Source organism: Tachysurus vachellii, chromosome 18 (assembly GCF_030014155.1).
Source record: "Tachysurus vachellii isolate PV-2020 chromosome 18, HZAU_Pvac_v1, whole genome shotgun sequence".
Taxonomy (NCBI): Eukaryota; Metazoa; Chordata; class Actinopteri; order Siluriformes; family Bagridae; genus Tachysurus; species Tachysurus vachellii.
The window spans coordinates 17,823,157-17,844,012 of NC_083477.1; the positions used below are offsets into that span (position 1 = coordinate 17,823,157).

Genomic DNA, 20,856 nt, shown 5'->3' on the forward strand with positions numbered 1-20,856 from the left:
AAGATGTTGGTAAATCTCAGTAAATATCTCACAGTGGTGTTGGATTATAGCACTTGAGTTTAAAATCATGCAAACATCTTTTGTGGTGTATCTGGCAGGAAGTGCCATTTAAAAAGAAAGCAGAAGGAAGACTTCATTATTTTACTCTGTGACTTGACTGTGACTAAAAACGACATGATATGCGCTACTGCTAGTCGTCATCAACTACACAGCAAAACAATCCTCAAAACAGATTCTTTTCGGGTGAGTAACCAGTCATTAATTCTAATTTTTTTTTTGTTGATTGAACTGACAAATTTGACAAACTTGAATGGCTGACTGAAAAAGACACTGTAGAGTCAGCCTTTAATAACAAATTTAATAAAATTAAAAACTAAACCCCACGAGAAGTTTAGATATCACTATAAAGTTCTAACTGTGTTAAGACAGAATGGCAAATAGAACCTAATAATATAAAGACTTCAACTCTGGCACTGACTGTATTTAGGAGCTGTTTCCCCTAAGGAACAGAAAAACAGTACCGAAATTAGATGGGTTTGGTAGTCGTTTGTTATAACTGAACTCTAATGTAGTATTTTATGGTTTTTTTTAATTATTTTTTTTTTAATTTTAGCAAGATTTTCTGAATAAGGTCATTAAACCACCAGTAATTAATTCTGTAAATACTACAGACTATTAAAATACAATTCAAACACTGTTGTTCGTTTTAAGCTGTCCAGATAATGCTTTTTTGTAATATTTTTGCTGTTCCAATGTAAATTTGTACACAAGAAAGTTAGAATGAAGCTGAGAAAGTCAAAATTATTTAGAAGATAATGGCTTTGATTGAAGCACTGTCCTAAAAGCCAAAATGGCACATTAACAAGCAATGTAATGTAATTACCATTAATGAATAAGGATAACGTTTGCAATTTTTGCTGAGGTACAGGACAGGACCTGTCAGAAGCAAGGAAGGAAGGAAGGAAGGAAGGAAGGAAAGAAAGAAAGAAAGAAAGAAAGAAAGAAAGAAAGAAAGAAAGAAAGAAAGAAAGAAAGAAGGGAGAGAGGGAGGAAGAGTGTCTTCAATAAAAAGTAAAAGGATAAAAAAGGAGAAAGAAAGGAGGGTGAGAGAAAGAGGAAGAGAAACAAATGAAGGGGAGAAGCAGACCATGTTTTATGCTTCATTAATATTGTATTAGAGAACTGTTAAAAAACACCTTATAACTGTCACATAACTGAACACATTCTGTGTGAACTTTGATGTATCCAGAACTTCTAAAGACTTTAATTTCAGTGAATGTAAACACAATGATTGTGCGATCTCTCTCTCTCTCTCTCTCTCTCTCTCTCTCTCTCTCTCTCTCTCTCTCTCTCTCTCTCTCACACACACAAACACACACACATCTGTACCATTATCTGTGTTTGTAAATCCATTATCAGTAGAAATGTTGTCAAATTGTGGAAGTTGGTGTTAGCTGAGGATTCTGGCTCACACTACTGACACACACACACACACAGCACAATTATCATGAAGGTATTGGATGACTCAAATGAACTAATATGTGAATACTTATTTCCTTTATTGTACATTACCAGTGTTTAAAACCAGATCAGTTCTCTTATTTACATTTTTTTTATTTAACTATTTTTTAAACATTGGAACTATTGCTTATCAGCATTGCCTCCTTTAACCACATACTTAAAAAATACTTAGATATTAGATTTTTCCATTAAGGCCTTCGAACCCTTGCACTACTGCTGATACTGGGATGGCCTGAAAATTAAAAATACTGGCTGTTATATAAGATGTTGGTAAATCTCAGTAAATATCTCACAGTGGTGTTGGATTATAGCACTTGAGTTTAAAATCATGCAAACATCTTTTGTGGTGTATCTGGCAGGAAGTGCCATTTAAAAAGAGCGCAGAAGGAAGACTTCATTATTTTACTCTGTGACTTGACTGTGACTAAAAACGACATGATATGCGCTACTGCTAGTCGTCATCAACTACACAGCAAAACAATCCTCAAAACAGATTCTTTTCGGGTGAGTAACCAGTCATTAATTCTAATTTTTTTTTTGTTGATTGAACTGACAAATTTGACAAACTTGAATGGCTGACTGAAAAAGACACTGTAGAGTCAGCCTTTAATAACAAATTTAATAAAATTAAAAACTAAACCCCACGAGAAGTTTAGATATCACTATAAAGTTCTAACTGTGTTAAGACAGAATGGCAAATAGAACCTAATAATATAAAGACTTCAACTCTGGCACTGACTGTATTTAGGAGCTGTTTCCCCTAAGGAACAGAAAAACAGTACCGAAATTAGATGGGTTTGGTAGTCGTTTGTTATAACTGAACTCTAATGTAGTATTTTATGTTTTTTTTTAATTATTTTTTTTTTAATTTTAGCAAGATTTTCTGAATAAGGTCATTAAACCACCAGTAATTAATTCTGTAAATACTACAGACTATTAAAATACAATTCAAACACTGTTGTTTGTTTTAAGCTGTACAGATAATGCTTTTTTGTAATATTTTTCTGTCCCAATGTAAATTTGTACACAAGAAAGTTAGAATGAAGCTGAGAAAGTCAAAATTATTTAGAAGATAATGGCTTTGATTGAAGCACTGTCCTAAAAGCCAAAATGGCACATTAACAAGCAATGTAATGTAATTACCATTAATGAATAAGGATAACGTTTGCAATTTTTGCTGAGGTACAGGACAGGACCTGTCAGAAGCAAGGAAGGAAGGAAGGAAGGAAGGAAGGAAGGAAAGAAAGAAAGAAAGAAAGAAAGAAAGAAAGAAAGAAAGAAAGAAAGAAAGAAAGAAAGAAAGAAGGGAGAGAGGGAGGAAGAGTGTCTTCAATAAAAAGTAAAAGGATAAAAAAGGAGAAAGAAAGGGGGGTGAGAGAAAGAGGAAGAGAAACAAATGAAGGGGAGAAGCAGACCATGTTTTATGCTTCATTAATATTGTATTAGAGAACTGTTAAAAAACACCTTATAACTGTCACATAACTGAACACATTCTGTGTGAACTTTGATGTATCCAGAACTTCTAAAGACTTTAATTTCAGTGAATGTAAACACAATGATTGTGCGATCTCTCTCTCTCTCTCTCTCTCTCTCTCTCTCTCTCACACACACACACACACACATCTGTACCATTATCTGTGTTTGTAAATCCATTATCAGTAGAAATGTTGTCAAATTGTGGAAGTTGGTGTTAGCTGAGGATTCTGGCTCACACTACTGACACACACACACACACACACAGCACAATTATCATGAAGGTATTGGATGACTCAAATGAACTAATATGTGAATACTTATTTCCTTTATTGTACAATACCAGTGTTTAAAACCAGATCAGTTCTCTTATTTACATTTTTTTTTATTTAACTATTTTTTAAACATTGGAACTATTGCTTATCAGCATTGCCTCCTTTAACCACATACTTAAAAAATACTTAGATATTAGATTTTTCCATTAAGGCCTTCAAACCCTTGCACTACTGCTGATACTGGGATGGCCTGAAAATTAAAAATACTGGTTGTTATATAAGATGTTGGTAAATCTCAGTAAATATCTCACAGTGGTGTTGGATTATAGCACTTGAGTTTAAAATCATGCAAACATCTTTTGTGGTGTATCTGGCAGGAAGTGCCATTTAAAAAGAGCGCAGAAGGAAGACTTCATTATTTTACTCTGTGACTTGACTGTGAATAAAAACGACATGATATGCGCTACTGCTAGTCGTCATCAACTACACAGCAAAACAATCCTCAAAACAGATTCTTTTCGGGTGAGTAACCAGTCATTAATTCTAATTTTTTTTGTTGATTGAACTGACAAATTTGACAAACTTGAATGGCTGACTGAAAAAGACACTGTAGAGTCAGCCTTTAATAACAAATTTATTTTGGCACTGACTGTATTTAGGAGCTGTTTCCCCTAAGGAACAGAAAAACAGTACCGAAATTAGATGGGTTTGGTAGTCGTTTGTTATAACTGAACTCTAACGTAGTATTTTATGGTTTTTTTTAATTATTTTTTTTTTAATTTTAGCAAGATTTTCTGAATAAGGTCATTAAACCACCAGTAATTAATTCTGTAAATACTACAGACTATTAAAATACAATTCAAACACTGTTGTTCGTTTTAAGCTGTCCAGATAATGCTTTTTTGTAATATTTTTGCTGTTACAATGTAAATTTGTACACAAGAAAGTTAGAATGAAGCTGAGAAAGTCAAAATTATTTAGAAGATAATGGCTTTGATTGAAGCACTGTCCTAAAAGCCAAAATGGCACATTAACAAGCAATGTAATGTAATTACCATTAATGAATAAGGATAACGTTTGCAATTTTTGCTGAGGTACATCTATAATTCAGTTTCTAACTTTGTACTTTTTAACAGACAATACTTCCACTAATGAAGGCTCAAGGGCTCCCCTCCTGCTTGTCATTGGTGGTACTCCTGATGTCTTTGCCACCTTCATTCTTGCTGGACATGGAGATATTAATTCTTGACTACTCTTCCAGAAACCTTTCTGCTGTCCCCTCTGATATCCCACCATTTACACAAAGCCTAGATCTCTCTCAGAATCGCATTTGGTCCCTGAAGAAATATGACTTTCACAGAACGCCCAGGCTCCATTTTCTTAATCTCTCCCAGAACATTCTGAAAGATATACACCCAGACACATTTATTTCCACCCCTCTTCTGACAACACTGGATCTGTCCCACAACAGCCTGGAAATGCTATCCCACCAACAATACCTGGTTCAAGCACAAAACCTAAAGTACTTGGACTTGTCATCCAACGTACTTGCAGTTATAGCACTGGGGGGTGAGTTTACCAAACTCACAAAACTTCAGTGGCTTGGTTTGAGTGCAAGCAGTATTCAGAACAGCAGCTTTGCTAACATATCTGGCCTCCATCTCCAAATCCTTTTCATTCAGGCTCAAAATTTGAATTCGTACGAAAGCGGAAGTCTCACGCGTACAAAAACAAACAAAATTATTGTCCAAATGCCCAATAATGCATATGATCTCCCAATAATTGTTGATGCTTTGACATCCTTTAGAGAAGTAGAGCTAAGGGGTTTACACAATCCAGAGGACTTCTTAGGAAATCCCATGGTACGCCAAGTACACATTCAAACGGTTCATTTACATTTATCTTTTGTCTTCACTACCTGGGAGGTAATAACATCTCTTACCAGTCAAGTCTTAATATCATCTATCCGCCAGTTTAGTCTGTCTCAACTTACACTTCACAATATGAATGGATATTTTTCTGTGATCCAAGGCTACTCGTTAGATTCCTTCAGTATTAGACAGGCATCAGTTACAGTGTTCCTTTTTGATCAGCAGAATCTATATGACTACATCATCAATATACCTACAAAAAACCTAACTTTTGCGCAGTCACCAATAGTTCATATGACCTGCCCAAGTGTTGTTAGCATGATACAGATGCTTGATTTATCTGACGGTGTCCTAACTGAAAAAGTCTTCAAAGGTCCCCAAGAGGAATGTAAAACTTTGATCAATCTGGAGATACTGCGGTTGAAGGGCAATAACCTTAGACATTTGATGCCACTGACTTCAAGAGTTCAACTAATGAGCTCTTTAAGATACGTAGACTTTAGCCAGAATTCACTGACTTATGAGGAAACTCAGGGTAGATGTACTTGGCCATCTAATATCACGCACTTGGATTTATCTTTTAATGAGTTTGACCAGACTGTGTTCAAGTGCTTGCCAAATAATCTAGTCAATCTCAACCTCCAGAGCAACCACATCAGTGCAATTTCAGTAAATATTTCTGGTCTGAACTTTCTCAAAGTTCTAGATCTTACTGCAAATCGTCTAGTGGATCTTCCTGACTGCCTGGGGTATCCAAAATTGCAGAAACTTGTGCTAAGTGGGAACTTCCTGCACGCACCATCAACAAGGTCTCTCAAGACCTGTTCACACCTAAGTGTAGTGGATATCAGTAGTAATCCCTACATCTGTACCTGTCCTTTGCGAGAATTTACCAACCTTATTGATGACAAAGGTACATTGGGGGTCTCAAAGTCTTCAAAGAATCGAAGGATCACCATGGCTCACTGGCCAGGTGGGTATCAATGTAGTTACCCAGAATACTGGAAAAAAACAATGCTTAAAAACATCAGGCTGCTTGAGATCACCTGCAATGCTGGACTACTCGCAGTAACCATTTTGGTCCCAGCTATAATTTTGGCTATTGCTGTAGGAATTCTATGCCAACGACTAGATATTCCTTGGTATATGAGCATGATTTGGAAATGGACCCGTGCAAAGCACCGTGCCCAAAGTTCCCAGCAACGAGCAGAAGATCTTCAAGGAGTATGCTTCCATGCGTTCATCTCCTACAGCCAAAGAAATGCCAGCTGGGTTATAGGTCAACTTTTGCCCAAACTTGAAGGTGAAGACTCTGCGACCAAAAACAGACTGAGAGTGTGTCACCATGAACGAGACTTCATTCCCGGAAGACCAATCTTAGACAACATCCTCCGTTGCATAGAACAAAGTAGATGCTGTGTCTTCGTGCTGTCCTCTCATTTTGTACAGAGTGAGTGGTGCCACTATGAGCTTTACTTTGCTAGCCACGAGCTGATAGCACGAGGTACGAACAATATCATCCTAATTCTTCTAGAGCCATTGCCTACATATCTTATACCCTCTAATTATAACCAGCTAAAGGCAATGCTGGCCAGACGCACCTACTTAGAGTGGCCCCAGGACAAGGCCAAACAGAGAATGTTTTGGGCAAACTTGCGGGCGGCGCTGGAAGCAGATCTACCCGATTCTGTTGAGAGACAATGGGAATGAAAGGATAATGATACTTAGAGTAAGAGAATGAAACGTTGAATGATCTAAACCTTGCACCACCACAACAAATTCTGACCCAACAGAATTTAATACAGTTGCAGAATAAGTAAATACTGTAAAGATCCACACTTCTGAATGATTAAATTCAAAACCGATTTATTTCTGCTAAGTTTCAAATTCACACGGTATACAACAATTTAAAGTATGCAAGAATAAACACTCAAATAAAAAGTAAAAAAAAAATAAAAAATTCTGAAAGCTTAACTTAAATTAAAGACATTTACTGTACACGATATGTTCGAGTCCAAGATTATTTCAGTGGTACATTATATATTATGTACCAGGGATTTTTTTCCCCTGTGATTTCAAAGTCTGATCTCAACGGTTGCCAAATTAAGTACAGTTTAAACAAATCATATTTTAGATATTCAGGCAAGTCTTAGATATTAGATGCCAAAATAATGACTTGGACATAAATACCTTAAGAACACTGAGGGATTCTTTATAGTACAGGATGCAACCAGTGCAACCTATTAGCTATTTTGCAATATGCAATTTCACAAACAGGGAACTATACCAGACAGGGAAACATACCAGATTCTATTACCCTGTTAAATGTAAGACATGCATGTTTGAGGTCTCTGTACTGTACGTATCCAAAATAGGTAACTCTAAACATAGGCAATTCACAAAGGCTACAAAAAGTCAATAGAAAACAGTTTCAAATTGAAAAATACGTTTTTAAATGTTGCAAATTCAATAAGAATCCGGGAACATAGCAGATGTCTCCCTGAATCAAAGTAAATAAGTGTATAACATGCATAAGATAATGGCTAGATTTTGTTCATTAGCTCCTAACAAATCAAATTTGTCATATTAATGTCAAATACAATGTTGCTGTGGTGGAGACAGCAAAAGTTGGTGTCCAAGTTCCAGGATGCAATGCCAGCTGAGATAAATCTGCTCCGTTAATTAGCGATCGACTGAATTGAAAGTGATATTAGCTTGAAGCTGATCTGTTTAAGGAAAGTGTGTGTCTGAAGAGAGCTGGACAGATTAAAAGACTAAAGTGCCACTCCATTGCTCTCTGTCAAGAGAATAGAATTGTATTCCAAAAGTATCCTTGGATGCTGCTGAAGATCTGTTAATTATAAAGGTTAATATAAAAGATTGGGTGGAATATCTGGGTAGATTTTACTCCTTTTGCTGTACAAGATCAGGGTAAGGACTGGATAAGGATGATTTTCTCGTTAATGCAGAACCGATGTAGAACGACAAGGAGATTTTCTCCGCAGCGAGACACTTGGCGCTCCATGGCCAACCGGAAATCTTCTTTCACACCCTTGGTAATGCCACGAGTCACAGTGTGATGCCTGGGAAAGCAGAAACGAGACTGAGTACTCACGATTTCAGACTTTCTCTCTAACAAATATCCAGACCCTTGCACTGGTAAACTATTTTCAAACCCTGACTCAGCTCATGTGATTCATGAGCTCGGTCATGACCTGAAAACCTCACGTCACAATGTGACACACACACGCACACACACACCCCTGATAATTTGTGACACTCTCAACAACAGAGTAATAAATATGCATAATCTTGACATAGTAAAACATTAATAATGATATTAAAACATCACATCACATTTGAATCATTCAAATGTACAACAACAACAAGAAGAACAACAAAAATAACAGAAACAAAAAAAAAGACGCAAAACTGCAACAAATGCCATGGATCGAAAACTAAAAAACACTTGTGAAATGAAAATCCTGTGAAATAAAGAAACAGTAAAGGGAGAAATACAGCAGTGTGTTGCGGCGTATGAGCAGGCTGGGGGCGGATTTTGGGGGTGGGGAAGGTTTGATGATGAGGGTGGGGGTGGGTACCTGTCAGCCTTCTGAGCCCCAGGAAGCAGCAGGGTATTTAACTCCACCCCCAGGGCGGGGCTGGGGTTCCTATGGACATCAAACACCAATTCATCAACACCCCAAAAAATAGGGGCTGCATTCAAGACCACAAATACAAGTCAAGTTATCACTTAAATGTCAGATAAATATATATTTAACAACAGTATTAAAAAGAAAAGAAAACTTTTTGGTGTACGTCACTGACATTATCTCTAAAATAACAGACATATGTGACTTAAGCCCTATTCGGACGGGACTAGTTTTCCAAACGACGTTTGAGTTAAAAAATTTTTCAGCCGACGTCTGTCATTTCATGTATGGATTCGGACGAACACATCTCTGTTTATTACGGAGGTAGGAGTGTCTGTGTTTTACATGTCCAGGATGCATGGATTGGTCATATTTTTATATAGAACTTCTTATAAACCCACTGGAATAAATACGTTTTTATATAATTTTCACGTTATGTAATTGACTGTAGAAATGAAAGTACTCTTACCTGAAACTGATATTACAGTAGCCAGTCTTAACAATTTACGTCTTCTTGTTGATTTAATTTTTTATATTTCTTCGCAGGGTAGCAAACACATTTACATCCATTATTGGTGTACAGAAAGCAGAAACTTGAATACCGGTGCGCTAGGGTTAATACGGTAGTTCACGTTGACCAAAACAGACAAGAAAACGCGTTTTGGAAAAAAACATTTTCGGCAAATCACAGACATTCGCATTCAGACGGGATTAGATTTCTCAGAGAAGCGCCGATTTTGCTGAAAAACAGTAGGTAATTTGCTCTGGAATTTTTACACAGGTCGTGTGAGAAAAAGACAGACATGGCAGATTCGGACGGGATTAAAATCACAAAGTACGTCTGTGAAACTGAAATTTCTCTAACGACCCCCTGTAAAACTAGTCCCGTCCGAATAGGGCTTTAGACTGTCTTTTCTTGAATGGTATTTTCAGCCTGTAAAAGTGAAATTGCTTCAGATTGCAGTGCATTCTATGAATTAGTGTCCATAACAATGAGAAGTCAATGAAGTCAAAGAGAAACTAAATAACTTTCACTTTATATTTCTTATTTCTACTGAAGGGTGTTGTTTTGTGCCTTGAATGCACCCCCATGTGTAAGGTCAAAGGTCATTTGAAGCAAAATCAGCCACAGTGCTTATTAGAGGTCACTACAAGCTAAGCCGGCTAGTTAAGGTAGGGAAAAGAAAGAAAGAAGGGAAACATGTATAAAAGTATTATTCTTCCTGATAGAAACATTATCGTCACGATACAAAAATTATTGGCACCCTTCAGAAGAATGGGCATAACAGATAACACACAATTGTACATCAGGTACATGAAAGAGAAACGACTTACCGTTCAACTTACCTTTTTTTTTTTTTTTTTTTTAAATACTATTACTATTAAATAAGATTCCCACACATTCCAATTCCGTTACAATTGGACAATTATTACTATTATTATTACAATAGCTTTTGGTTTCAAGAAATGATTGTTGCGTTTGGATGAAAAGAAAAAAAAAAACATCGTCAAAACACAAAGTTCTTTACTTTGTGTTTATTATTCATTTCTTTTTTCATATAGCTTTTTCACTCATTTACATAAGAGGTGCCAATAATTAAGAAGCCGATTTCATGAGGTTTCATCCAATATACGAGTAAAATGTTTGCGATAAAATATCATTCATAACCAGTTGCAGTTATTTGGAAATTGTTGTTATGTTTGAAGATATAAACTTACTTAATTAGCATCCCCTGATTGGGCAATAACTCTAGTTGGACCCGCCCACCTTCTGTCGTACGGAGGTATGCAAACTCTTCTAACATGTCAATGTCTGGGTTGGTAGTCAAGGGGATTAATAAGAGATCATGGAGCTTGTTTGGGCTGAAAAACAAAAACAATCAAACAAATAAGCAGCTTTCACAATGTCAATGCTCTTACCAGTGTTAGCTAGAACATACTAACTAACGAGTCTAGTGTGGGAACTTAGAGCCCGTCTCCAAGTCGGCACATATCAGGGTGAATTATACTGATATACTTTATAATGCTTTTATACTATATAATTGTTACTTAAACCTAATTTACTGATAGCACTAACATTAATACGAATTAAAACAATGGGAAAGCTCCTCAGACCTGGATGAGAATGAGCAAACTTCTTTATTGTGGTCAATCAGCTAACAATTCTCTAAGAGAAATTGAGAAGTTTAAGAGAATTTAAGAGTCTAAGAGAATTTGAAAGTAACAAAAGAAATCCCAAAAACCCAAAAAGAGCATCTTCATGAAGAGCATCGGCATGCAAAAACAAAAACCCTCAGGACGGTCCTGCAAAGTAACGGTTTTTTACACATACACATTTGGCCCCAAAAATTCTCCTCTATATATACGCTTCCAAGCGCCTCCTTATTGGTTCCCCTCCTCACAGGCCCGTTTTCATATCACCTTATCATTATGTCACCTTATTTACCGGAATCATCTCATATGTTTTTGGAACGTCCTGTTCCTTACAATCCCCTTGTTTTTCCTTCACCTTTTGCCCATATGCCCATTTATGGATTTTCCTCCCCTTAGTTCCCCGGGGCCCAGGTCCGGGAGCCCAGGCCTGTGACCCTGGGTCTTCTTCGTTCGACATAACAATTATGTCTAAACAATTTTTGTTATTAAAAAGTGTGCTCAAAAAGAGCTTCACTCCCTGGTCAAAGTTACATTTGCCTCTCAGTTTTTCCATACCAGACGTCCTGAAGATTAATCCTTCATTCAACTACAATGGGTAAGTTTCTCCTTTGCTATTTTCTTCTATACATGATTTTTAATAATTATAAGTCACTCTATGAGTCTGATTTATGTCAAAAGTTATTATGCTAAAAGAAAGCTCTTATCTATTTGTCATCTTATATTGTCACTATTGCTAAACTCTTGCTAAACTATTACTGCTATAATGTTACTTGTGTACAAAAAACTCCCGATTCTCGGGACTCCCGATTCTCCTCCTCGTCCCCCAGTGCCTCATGCCTATATCCGTCCTCTCAGTCCTGCCTTGGCATCTCCTCCCTCTGATTCCGGCCCTGGATCCCCAGATTACATTCCTTCTTCTCCCTCTGATTATGGCCCTGGATCTCCAGACTATTCCCCTACTTCTCCCTCCGATTACTAAGATTGTTTATGATAAACAATAAACCTATAACCATTCCCTCTGACTCCAATGTGGTTATTTTATATATATATATATATATATATATATATATATATATATATATATATATATATATATATATATATATATATATATATATATATAATCTTGGTATCTAGCCTTGGTATTAATATAATAATAATTAATATAATAATAATAATAATAATAATATTACAATGTATTCTCTTAAGGTTGAAGGATTTTTTTCACAACACTAGCTTGCTACCAATATTAGTTCATTAGTCAAAAAAGAAATAAGGATCACTTCAACACGAGTGATGATGAGCTTGTTTGCTTGTGCTGTAGCCCTGGAGGAAGAGAATCATCCTTGCTTTGTTTAAACAGTAAAATGACTTTCTTAGCCACGGTGAAGGATACTGGTGACGTAGTTGAAGAAGTTCTCGTACTGAAAACTCCCCACGTCGCAAATTTTGTCCACCGCCTTCAGGAAGAGAGTCTCACCCTGCGGCCAATCGTGCTGCAAGAGGACGATCACGTGACCTAGAGACAGGTCGTCTCTGCTGCTGTCTGCGAACGCTCGCAACTAAAACGGATAGTCGAAGGTTTAAAGCAAGAATCTTATTTATAGATAATGATGCTTGGTGAATAATATCCTGTGTGTGTGTGTGTGTGTGTGTTTGTGTGTTTACTTTGAAGCAGGCCAGCATCAGCTGCAGGCAAAAAGGCAGAACGTCTTTGCTAGTGCAGGGAATAAGCCTCAAGTCGTTACCTACGAACAGGAAACAGCTTTAAAACCACATCCTATTCGCTTCAAAAGTGCACAGAACTAAAATATAATAAAAACTTTTATGCAAAACATGAAAATATTGGTAAAAAAAATGTATTATTAACTGTAATATCAGTAATATTTTTTATAGATATCAATAAATGCAACTAGATCTATTTATCCAGTATTATACTGTAAATATAATTAACTCATAAGATAAGAATATAAGAAATTATAAGGTATATAAAATACCATCAGAGAAGTCTGTATTTTTTTATTTGAAATCATGTCATGATGAGTGGCTCAACTGGTTAAGGCTCTGTGTTGTTGATCGGAGGATCGGGGTTCAAGGCCCAGCACAGCCAAGCTGCCACTGCTGGGCCCTTGAGAAAGGCCCTCAACCCTCCCTGCTCCAGGGGTGCTGTATCATATACCCTGCACTCTACACCTGCACTCTGACCCCAACCTCCTTAGTTGGGGTATGTGAAGAAATGAATTCCACTGTGCTGAAATGTATATGCGCTGATAATAAAGGCTTCTATGCTCCGTTCTATTCTAATCTATCTCTTGGTTTAAAGACAACACTTTCTATCAGCTATATTTTCTATTTTCTATCCTTTTTTTTTTCTTCCCATATTTAAAAGGCTTGCTTGTGTTTAGAGGCATTATTTGTAGATGTTACTAAAACATGACAGTTTACTAAGACAAAAAAAGAAAGGATTCTGACAGCAGCAAAGGTTTCAACTGCACACGGTTGATTTGAAGCGACACCTCAAGGAATGGATTCGGTCAGTTGTATATGAACAGAAGCTCAGACGAGCTTCTCAGAAATGCACGTCGCTATACCACTCAAGAACCCAGACAAGCCAGGTGAAAGAGGTGAAGGTCAGAATTGATCTTCATGGCTAGACGCACCTTTCTTAGCTTTGATTCGTCCTCGGATCTGCTCCTCGCTGGACTTGGTTGCGTCCTGATTTTGAGGCACAAGACCACTTACTACCTCCAACAGCTTCTCACAGGCCAGCTAGGGGATAGAATGTAAAACACACATATATACACACACATCAGTTAGAATCAACCATACATACATATGTACTTAGGGGCTTTTTACACCTGGTCACTTCATGCGTTTTCTGTGATCCGATAGTAAAAAGACCAGGTCTAAATGCCCTCCGAAACGTTTTCGAGACGGATATAAATCTGATGGTTCAAACCCCTTCAGGAGGTGGTCTGGGACGCATTTCAGATGAAACTGGACAGGTGTAAATGAATGTGGTTGTTCAAGCCACATACGTCAGCGCTATACTCCTCCCAAACGGAAGTACGTCACTCGCAAGTGATCTTTCACCCAGGCGTCTCGTTGGGTGTTAAAATGCGCTGCTGCTGCCAGCCAAAATGCAGCAAACAGTAAACGCGGTTTTTTGTAGCATAACCGTCGTAACAAGTCTTCTTTTTAATTGCATTCTGAAAACCACATACACCAAAGCGTGTTCCATTTCAATTACTCCGGAAATGAGGTCAAATATATTTGCATTTTGGGCGGGAGTAAAAAGATCGGATTGATATCCGATTCGCCGAGACGCATTTATGTGGTCTAATGTAAATGGAACAGTTTTAACAAATCAGATAGCTATCGGATCAGAGAAAACACATGAAGTGACCAGGTGTAAAAAGGCCCATAGATGATGCATCAGTCTGTGTGTAGTAATTAGATTGTGTGTGTGTGTGTGTGTTACCCGGTACTCCCCGAGTGCGTAGTGACAGGATGCTTGCTGGATTAAGGCTCGGTGTGTTTCCAGGGTGGAGGCTGACGCGTGGCTCTGCTGGGGCTGAAGAGACGAGAGCTGCACTAAACTGGACAGAGCTTTTCTGTACTGACCCTGAAACACACACACACACACACACACACACACATACACACATACACACACATACACACACACCATATAGCTCCACATAGATTCTATCCCAGTGCACTACCTCACCTTGGTGGTTAGTTCTTCTAAAGTTTCAACCTTTACTGTTTATTTCCATTAAAGTTCATGGATAATTTGTACGAACATGATTTATAATACATAAATGAGCTCATACCTGATATATGATCATATCGGTGAGAAATATCCGGAACCAAAGCCAGCTTTCGGTCTTCCAGGCTGCGCAGATCTTGTTGAACTCTGCAGAAAAACAAAAAATGATGACCTTTTTTTTTTCCCCAGCCACAATGTTGTATGTTTACACACTCATGGCATTTCTAGCTGAGGTGGAATGGAAATGTTTAACTTGTAACCGTCTGGTAGACGAGAAGGTTTCGTGGGGATAATTAATAACTAATAAGTAGTTCGTTATCTCCGTCTGAGGTTTACTTGCTTTAGCGTGTAGGTTTCTAGGCAACTAAAACATCTGGAAAGGGGACAACATACCAGGGCACAATCTTACACACACACACACACACACAACCTGATTCCAGAGTCTCATGCGAGTGTAAAAGGTCCCAGCTCTCTCTAGCCGTCCTGAAATGCTCTAGTGTCTCTGTCCAAGCTGGCATTTCAGTCTTATTGACCAAAATGTGTCTTCCGCGTCCTTTCCCCAGAGCGTCCTCGTCATCGGAACTCTAAATTCACACACAGACACGACATAACTCTTGATCAACACGGTATGATCACTGTTTGGTGTTAATTCTGAAGTGATATTGTCTGTCTCTCTTGATTTTTGTCTCTCTGTCTCTCGTATATCTCTTTAACCCTCACCATGGTTTTCTCTCGCCCGTCTGCAAGTTTGCGTTTTTTGTGCGCATGTTTACCGCTCGGTCTCTCGGGCTCGATGTCGTTAAAGACATTCGAAAGATCCTCCACAAGAACCCATGGAGTCGACCCCAGTGAGTTATGACCTGACACACACACACACACACATATAAAATCAAATGTTAATTAATATACAGTTATTTCATACAACACATTTATTTCAGTTTAACCCTAATGAATGTAGCACACGCGAACATACACACCCTGAAAGAGAGAGGGCTGCACTGTTGAGATATAGAAGTGTGCACTCCGGAAGAGCACTAGTGTGGAACAGGTGACGATTTGGGCGCAGCAACGAGAAAAAGTCTCGCCCTCCAGACCAGGCAAATAGCGGCAGAGCTCCTTCACCCTCTGCAGTAGCTCTAAGTATGTCCTACATGCAAAAACAAACACACACACATTATCATGTATCACATTTACACACACACACACGCACGCACGCGCACTAACATGTATCACATTTACACACAAACACACACACGCACTAACATGTATCACATTTACACACACACACACACACACACACACACACACAGGATTACCTGGTGCCCTTCTCTCCCTGCCACTCACACCTCAGCCCCACCAACCCAACAATCTCCAGCAGCCTCGCCCACGGCTCCGCCACCAAGGACGACTTCTCCGACAAGCCATCAATCACGCCCCGCTGGCCCCGCCCCTTTCCGGGAGACTTAAGCCCTCCCCCTTCCTGGGGTCCTAATAAATGTAGAAAACTAAATTATAACTGTCCAGTAAAAAGAACAAACGCTAAAGCTGCCACTGCTACAGGAAGATATTAAAATTGCACTGTGAGCATCAATGTATAAAGATTTCAGGATTATTCTCTACACAGTGTAGCTGTTACCAACCCTGTAACTGTGCGTCTGCACAGGGGCCCCGTGTCACATAGCCGATGTAAAACTCGGCCGCTTTGTGCATGTACTTGTGCAACAGACTGGCGGGAAGCCGCATCTCCATGTTATTAATGATCAACGGCAGGACATCACATACTACGAGAGAAACCAAGAGACACACGTGGTTAGTTATATAAAAATCCGACCGTCTTGGTGGGAAAGAAATGATGGAAATGAAATGTCATACCGAACAGTTTCCTGTAACAGTTGACCGGTGTGTCCAAGTCCTGCATGTTCTCCGCTTCCAGCAGAGACTCTCCTAAACTCACCTGACATAATAAACAGAACGTAAAAGTATGGTACAATTATGTGGCTAAAACAAAATGATGCCAGAACTTTTTAATAGATTTAGAGTAAGGTTTAAAGGTGGGGTCTCCGATGTTTGAGAAATGCTCCAGAAAACTAACAAAACAAAAACAAAACTAACGTGTAGCCAATGAGCAGAAAGGGGCGGGTCTTGTCAATATGGGCGGAGAGAGTGTTCAGTGCGCATGTGTGACATTAGCAGAAAGCGGTTTTAGCATTGACATGGAGGATAAAAACAAAGAAAGAAAGTGAAGAAAGGTTTACGATAAGGTAAGAAGTAGGACGTGTTAATATAGGATCAGCTTTCCAGCGCTGGAGAGAACTGAAGGAGCAGGAAGTTGGTCACATATTCACAGATTGGAGTTTCCTGAGTCAATATCTCCTGAGCTAAACACTGTTACTACACAAATAACACCTCTTTTCTATCGTAGTAATGTAGAGACGCAGCTACAACCGTGTTTTGTGTAGTAACAGTGTTTAGCTCAGGAGTTATTGACTCGGGAAACTCCAATCTGTGAATGTGTGACCAACTTTACTTAAGACACCGAGGCGCTTTTTTCCTTCTCGATAGGTGAGTAACGTTGGTTTTGCTTTGTTACACAGAACTAATATATGTCTTTGTCCTTTACATGATTATGCTTGTGTGTCATTTTTGCTTGTTTGTTTATCTGCAATCGTATTGTTCTTCCCTTCAGCTATGATAAAGACACATTTCTTTCCATTAGTTGCCTGGGTTACGTATGTATGTGTGGGCGGAGCTATCAATACAGGGGTGGGACCCATTTGGGTTAGGGGCGTGTTTGTTTTGGTGATGTCAAATGTCAACATTGGTTGACAACAACGGAGACCCCACCTTTAATGGACAACTTTAACATTTTTTTTAGGATTGAGGATTGCTAAAATTCCAAAGATACGGAAATGATATTTTCACAAGAGAAATTTTTAGTGCATATATTTGTACAAGTCAAATTAGAACCGGAATGCCAATATTATAATTATGTATTACATTTTTTTTTTGAGTACTGAATTTGTAACCCTATTTTTAAGAAAATTGTAAAGATTTTTTTTGTATAAGAATTTCTCCGTGTGCTGATGATGTAAAAATAAAAAACACTTGTATTTTATGAAATGAAACAGCCTGGACTATGCAGATCTGTATAAGAACTTGTAAGGAAAAGGTTTTATACATACTGCAATATATTGTTATTATTATTAATATATATTTTACTTATTTATTAATGTATGTGTTGTTAATGTAACTCTTGCTCACCCCGTGCTGTACCACAGATTCTGGAAATCTCTTCAGAAGCAGCAGGTGCATCTCTGCTTTCTCCAGAGTGTTAAAACACTGTTCAGTTGCTTTCAAAAGCATCTGACACTGCACAGGGCCTGGGAGAGTCTCAAACACACCTACACACACACACACACAAAGGATTACCTGGTGCCCTTCTCTCCTTGCCACTCACACCAAAAAAATCCTCAGCAGCCTCTCAAACGACGTCAATCACACACACACCACCCCTTTCCAGGAGACTTAATCCCACGACCTTCCTGAGGTCCAAACACACACAAAATTTACTGCACAGGACCTGGGAGAGTCTCAAACACACTCAGACGCACAAAAACACACCTTTGAGGAACTGTGCATTCTTGTCCTGGCTGTCATTCCTCAACGCTGCTGTGATTACGGTGATCTCGCGCCACACCACTGGTTGCTCCGGGAAATTAATAAATCTGTTTGATGCAAATCACAACCAAAGATCAACGTCAGAGCAGCTCATCGATACAAAACATCTTTTATTTTTAATGTGCCTTTATTAGAGAACCATGATTTGCTGTACTGCATTGTCCTCTGTCTTTAAGACTCCCGACACTACAGAACGAGTTGTTACCATAGAAACGATAAGGTGTTACAACTAGAGCAATGCTGTGTTATAAAATTGATCATAAAACTCTGTATAAATAGAACTAGGGACATGAAACGTCTCCGTACGGACAGGTCTTTTACTTCAGCACTCACATGTCGTAGAGCAGTCTGCCAGCTGAAGAGGTCCTCTCTGCGTTCCGCTCGATCATGTACATCTCATACTGCAAAAGACGGGGAAAAGGCTAAATGAAGGCTTCTGCACTAAATCATAGGTGCAAGGAGCAGGTTAGTTGAATTGTGGTCAAAAACTCGAGCAGGGAAAATCTCCACACTTATTAACTGGTTCCCTGGCAACAGACTTCTATCTATCGATCTATCTATCGATCTATCTACCTATTGTTGGTAAAGCACTAAAACACTTCAGGACATGTGGTTATAGAGAATAGAAAATAACTGTATTATTCAATGTCCATGTAGCAGCAACAAATGTTCCATGGACAGCTATCTAGTAAGAGATGTTAACTAGCTCTTGATAAGTTTGAAACTTTAAACTGGATCCTGTTTGATGAGACACACGACACACTGTTGCCAGTTGACTCTGTGGTGGCCTCAGCCATATTCTATGGTGTGGTATTTTGGTGCAGCAGCATCTCTACTGCAGAAAGGAAGAGACTGGACAAGCTGATCAGGAAGGCCAGCTCAGTCCTGTGGATTCCAATGGACACTGTACACAAGGTGGGAGAAAGGATGATGATAGCAAAACTATCCTAAGTGTCTGAAGGAGCGATACAGACATTTTTTTCTCCCTGCTGCTATTAGACTTTACAATCGAAGCTGCTCCCAGTGAACCAGTCACCATAATACACACGGTTATTACTGTTTTAACTGCAATAATAAACAATAACAAAGTATTTTAAACATGTGCAATAACAGAAATTTTGAAAAACGTGCAATATTACCTATGTGCAATATGTCTGTTAATGTAACTACTACTCGTGGTCTCTTTTTCTACATTATGTTTTGTATATACTGTATATTATATTATGTCTCTTATGTCTTTTTATATATTTGCATTTTCTTACACTTTGCTGCTGAAACAGAGAAATTTCCCCATTGTGGGACGAATAAAGGTATCTCAGGGTATCTTATCTTATCAGACACACAAAGGATCTATTAGAAATCCATATTGTCCTTTATATAAGATGTGAAGGTTCTGACAAACCTTTCTCAATACAACAGTAACAATAACATGAGTATATGTGTAGGTGGATGATTATTATTATTATTGTTGTTGTTGTTGCAGAGTGTTTATGGTCATTATAATCAGGCTGGATAGTGCCTAGCAGGTGAACTGTTTCTGATGTGTTTAAATGACCATGCAATAATTTAAGCATGCTGGTGATATTGTTTTGCATGCAACAGAACCCTGATTGTGGATGATGTGCATGCTGTAAATCAGCCTCTTGTCTGTACCTGTATGTTGAAGTCAGCCGGATAGAGAGTGCGCGCGCTGATCAGCCAGGCTTTAGCAGCCCACGGGTCTTTGGGCACGAGCTCGCGCGCGCGTTTCACCAAAAAATCACAGTCCCCCTGTGCCGACATGTTTTCCGCTCCAGCTCCAGCGTTGGGGTGAAAGTTGTTTTTCACGATTTTACTCCTTTGTTCATAAAAACACACAAAAATGAAACAGCCCAAAGAATGAAGAGTGTGTAAACAGCGCACGCGCACAATGCCGCGTCACGTTTTACTTCTGGGGCACGAGACTGTGGCAAAATAAAAGTCTTTTTTAAATTTTATTTGAATAGATACAAATATAAATTATTTAATACTGCTGAATAGTTATTTACGTTTTACTTAATAAACCTAAAGAGAGTTTGTAGTTTGTTTGTTTTTTTTACCTTTACCTGGTATTGTTTATATAATTAATTAATTAATTAATTACTTAAAAAATATGAACTATAAAAAGATGAAAAAAATTAATAAATAAAAAAATTAAAAAATAATGAATAATTAATATGTTAGAGTAGAAATGTTAAAAATGATATGTGCACCATTCGAGAAAGAAAAACACAAACCTCTGAAGGATTTTCTTTCAGCAATTAGGTCTCAGTCTGGTTCCTCTCAAGGTTTCTTCCTCATGTCCTTTCAGGGAGTTTTTCCTTTCCGCCATCGCCTCTGGCTCGCTCATTAAGGATAGGGATTGATATATAGTATTTTAAATTTTAAGTTAATCTTTTTAGATTAATTTTCAACTTTAATTGTGTATATTCACTTATTTT

At 38.2% G+C, this 20,856-nt stretch overlaps 2 protein-coding genes across 3 annotated transcripts; one reads left to right on the forward strand and one right to left on the reverse strand.

The window, feature by feature from the left end:
- The first annotated feature begins 163 nt into the window (after window positions 1–163).
- On the forward strand, window positions 164–7,060 carry tlr1 (toll-like receptor 1). 2 transcript variants are annotated; one of them, XM_060892081.1, is made up of 3 exons: window positions 164–243; window positions 1,881–2,025; window positions 4,406–7,060. In XM_060892081.1, exons 2-3 carry the CDS (start codon window positions 1,957–1,959, stop codon window positions 6,848–6,850), a joined length of 2,514 nt encoding a protein of 837 aa, XP_060748064.1. In that variant the 5' UTR covers window positions 164–243; window positions 1,881–1,956; the 3' UTR covers window positions 6,851–7,060. The 2 variants fall into 2 exon arrangements, with proteins under 2 accessions (XP_060748064.1, XP_060748062.1); XM_060892079.1 differs by lacking the exon at window positions 164–243 and adding an exon at window positions 3,647–3,791 and having other exon boundaries at window positions 1,902–2,025.
- On the reverse strand, window positions 6,990–20,308 carry ints10 (integrator complex subunit 10). The gene is made up of 17 exons (XM_060892082.1): window positions 20,051–20,308; window positions 18,731–18,798; window positions 18,341–18,444; window positions 17,981–18,120; window positions 16,592–16,673; window positions 16,360–16,500; window positions 16,036–16,207; window positions 15,697–15,866; window positions 15,440–15,579; window positions 15,150–15,303; window positions 14,784–14,866; window positions 14,429–14,572; window positions 13,608–13,716; window positions 12,616–12,695; window positions 12,344–12,509; window positions 10,513–10,606; window positions 6,990–8,223 (listed from the first exon to the last, which is right to left on the reverse strand). Exons 1-17 carry the CDS (start codon window positions 20,177–20,179, stop codon window positions 8,067–8,069), a joined length of 2,133 nt encoding a protein of 710 aa, XP_060748065.1. The 5' UTR covers window positions 20,180–20,308; the 3' UTR covers window positions 6,990–8,066.
- Between the last annotated feature and the right edge of the window lie 548 nt (window positions 20,309–20,856).

Coding starts and splice junctions, on each gene's coding strand:
- tlr1 (XM_060892081.1), top strand. CDS start 1,957: ATGATATGCGCTACTGCTAGTCGTCATCAACTACACAGCAAAACAATC. Junction 2,026..4,405: donor TCAAAACAGATTCTTTTCGG/GTGAGTAACCAG, acceptor ACTTTTTAACAG/ACAATACTTCCACTAATGAA.
- ints10 (XM_060892082.1), bottom strand. CDS start 20,179: ATGTCGGCACAGGGGGACTGTGATTTTTTGGTGAAACGCGCGCGCGAG. Junction 16,674..17,980: donor AATCTGTGGTACAGCACGGG/GTGAGCAAGAGT, acceptor TTATTATGTCAG/GTGAGTTTAGGAGAGTCTCT. Junction 15,304..15,439: donor ACGGGCGAGAGAAAACCATG/GTGAGGGTTAAA, acceptor GTGTGAATTTAG/AGTTCCGATGACGAGGACGC.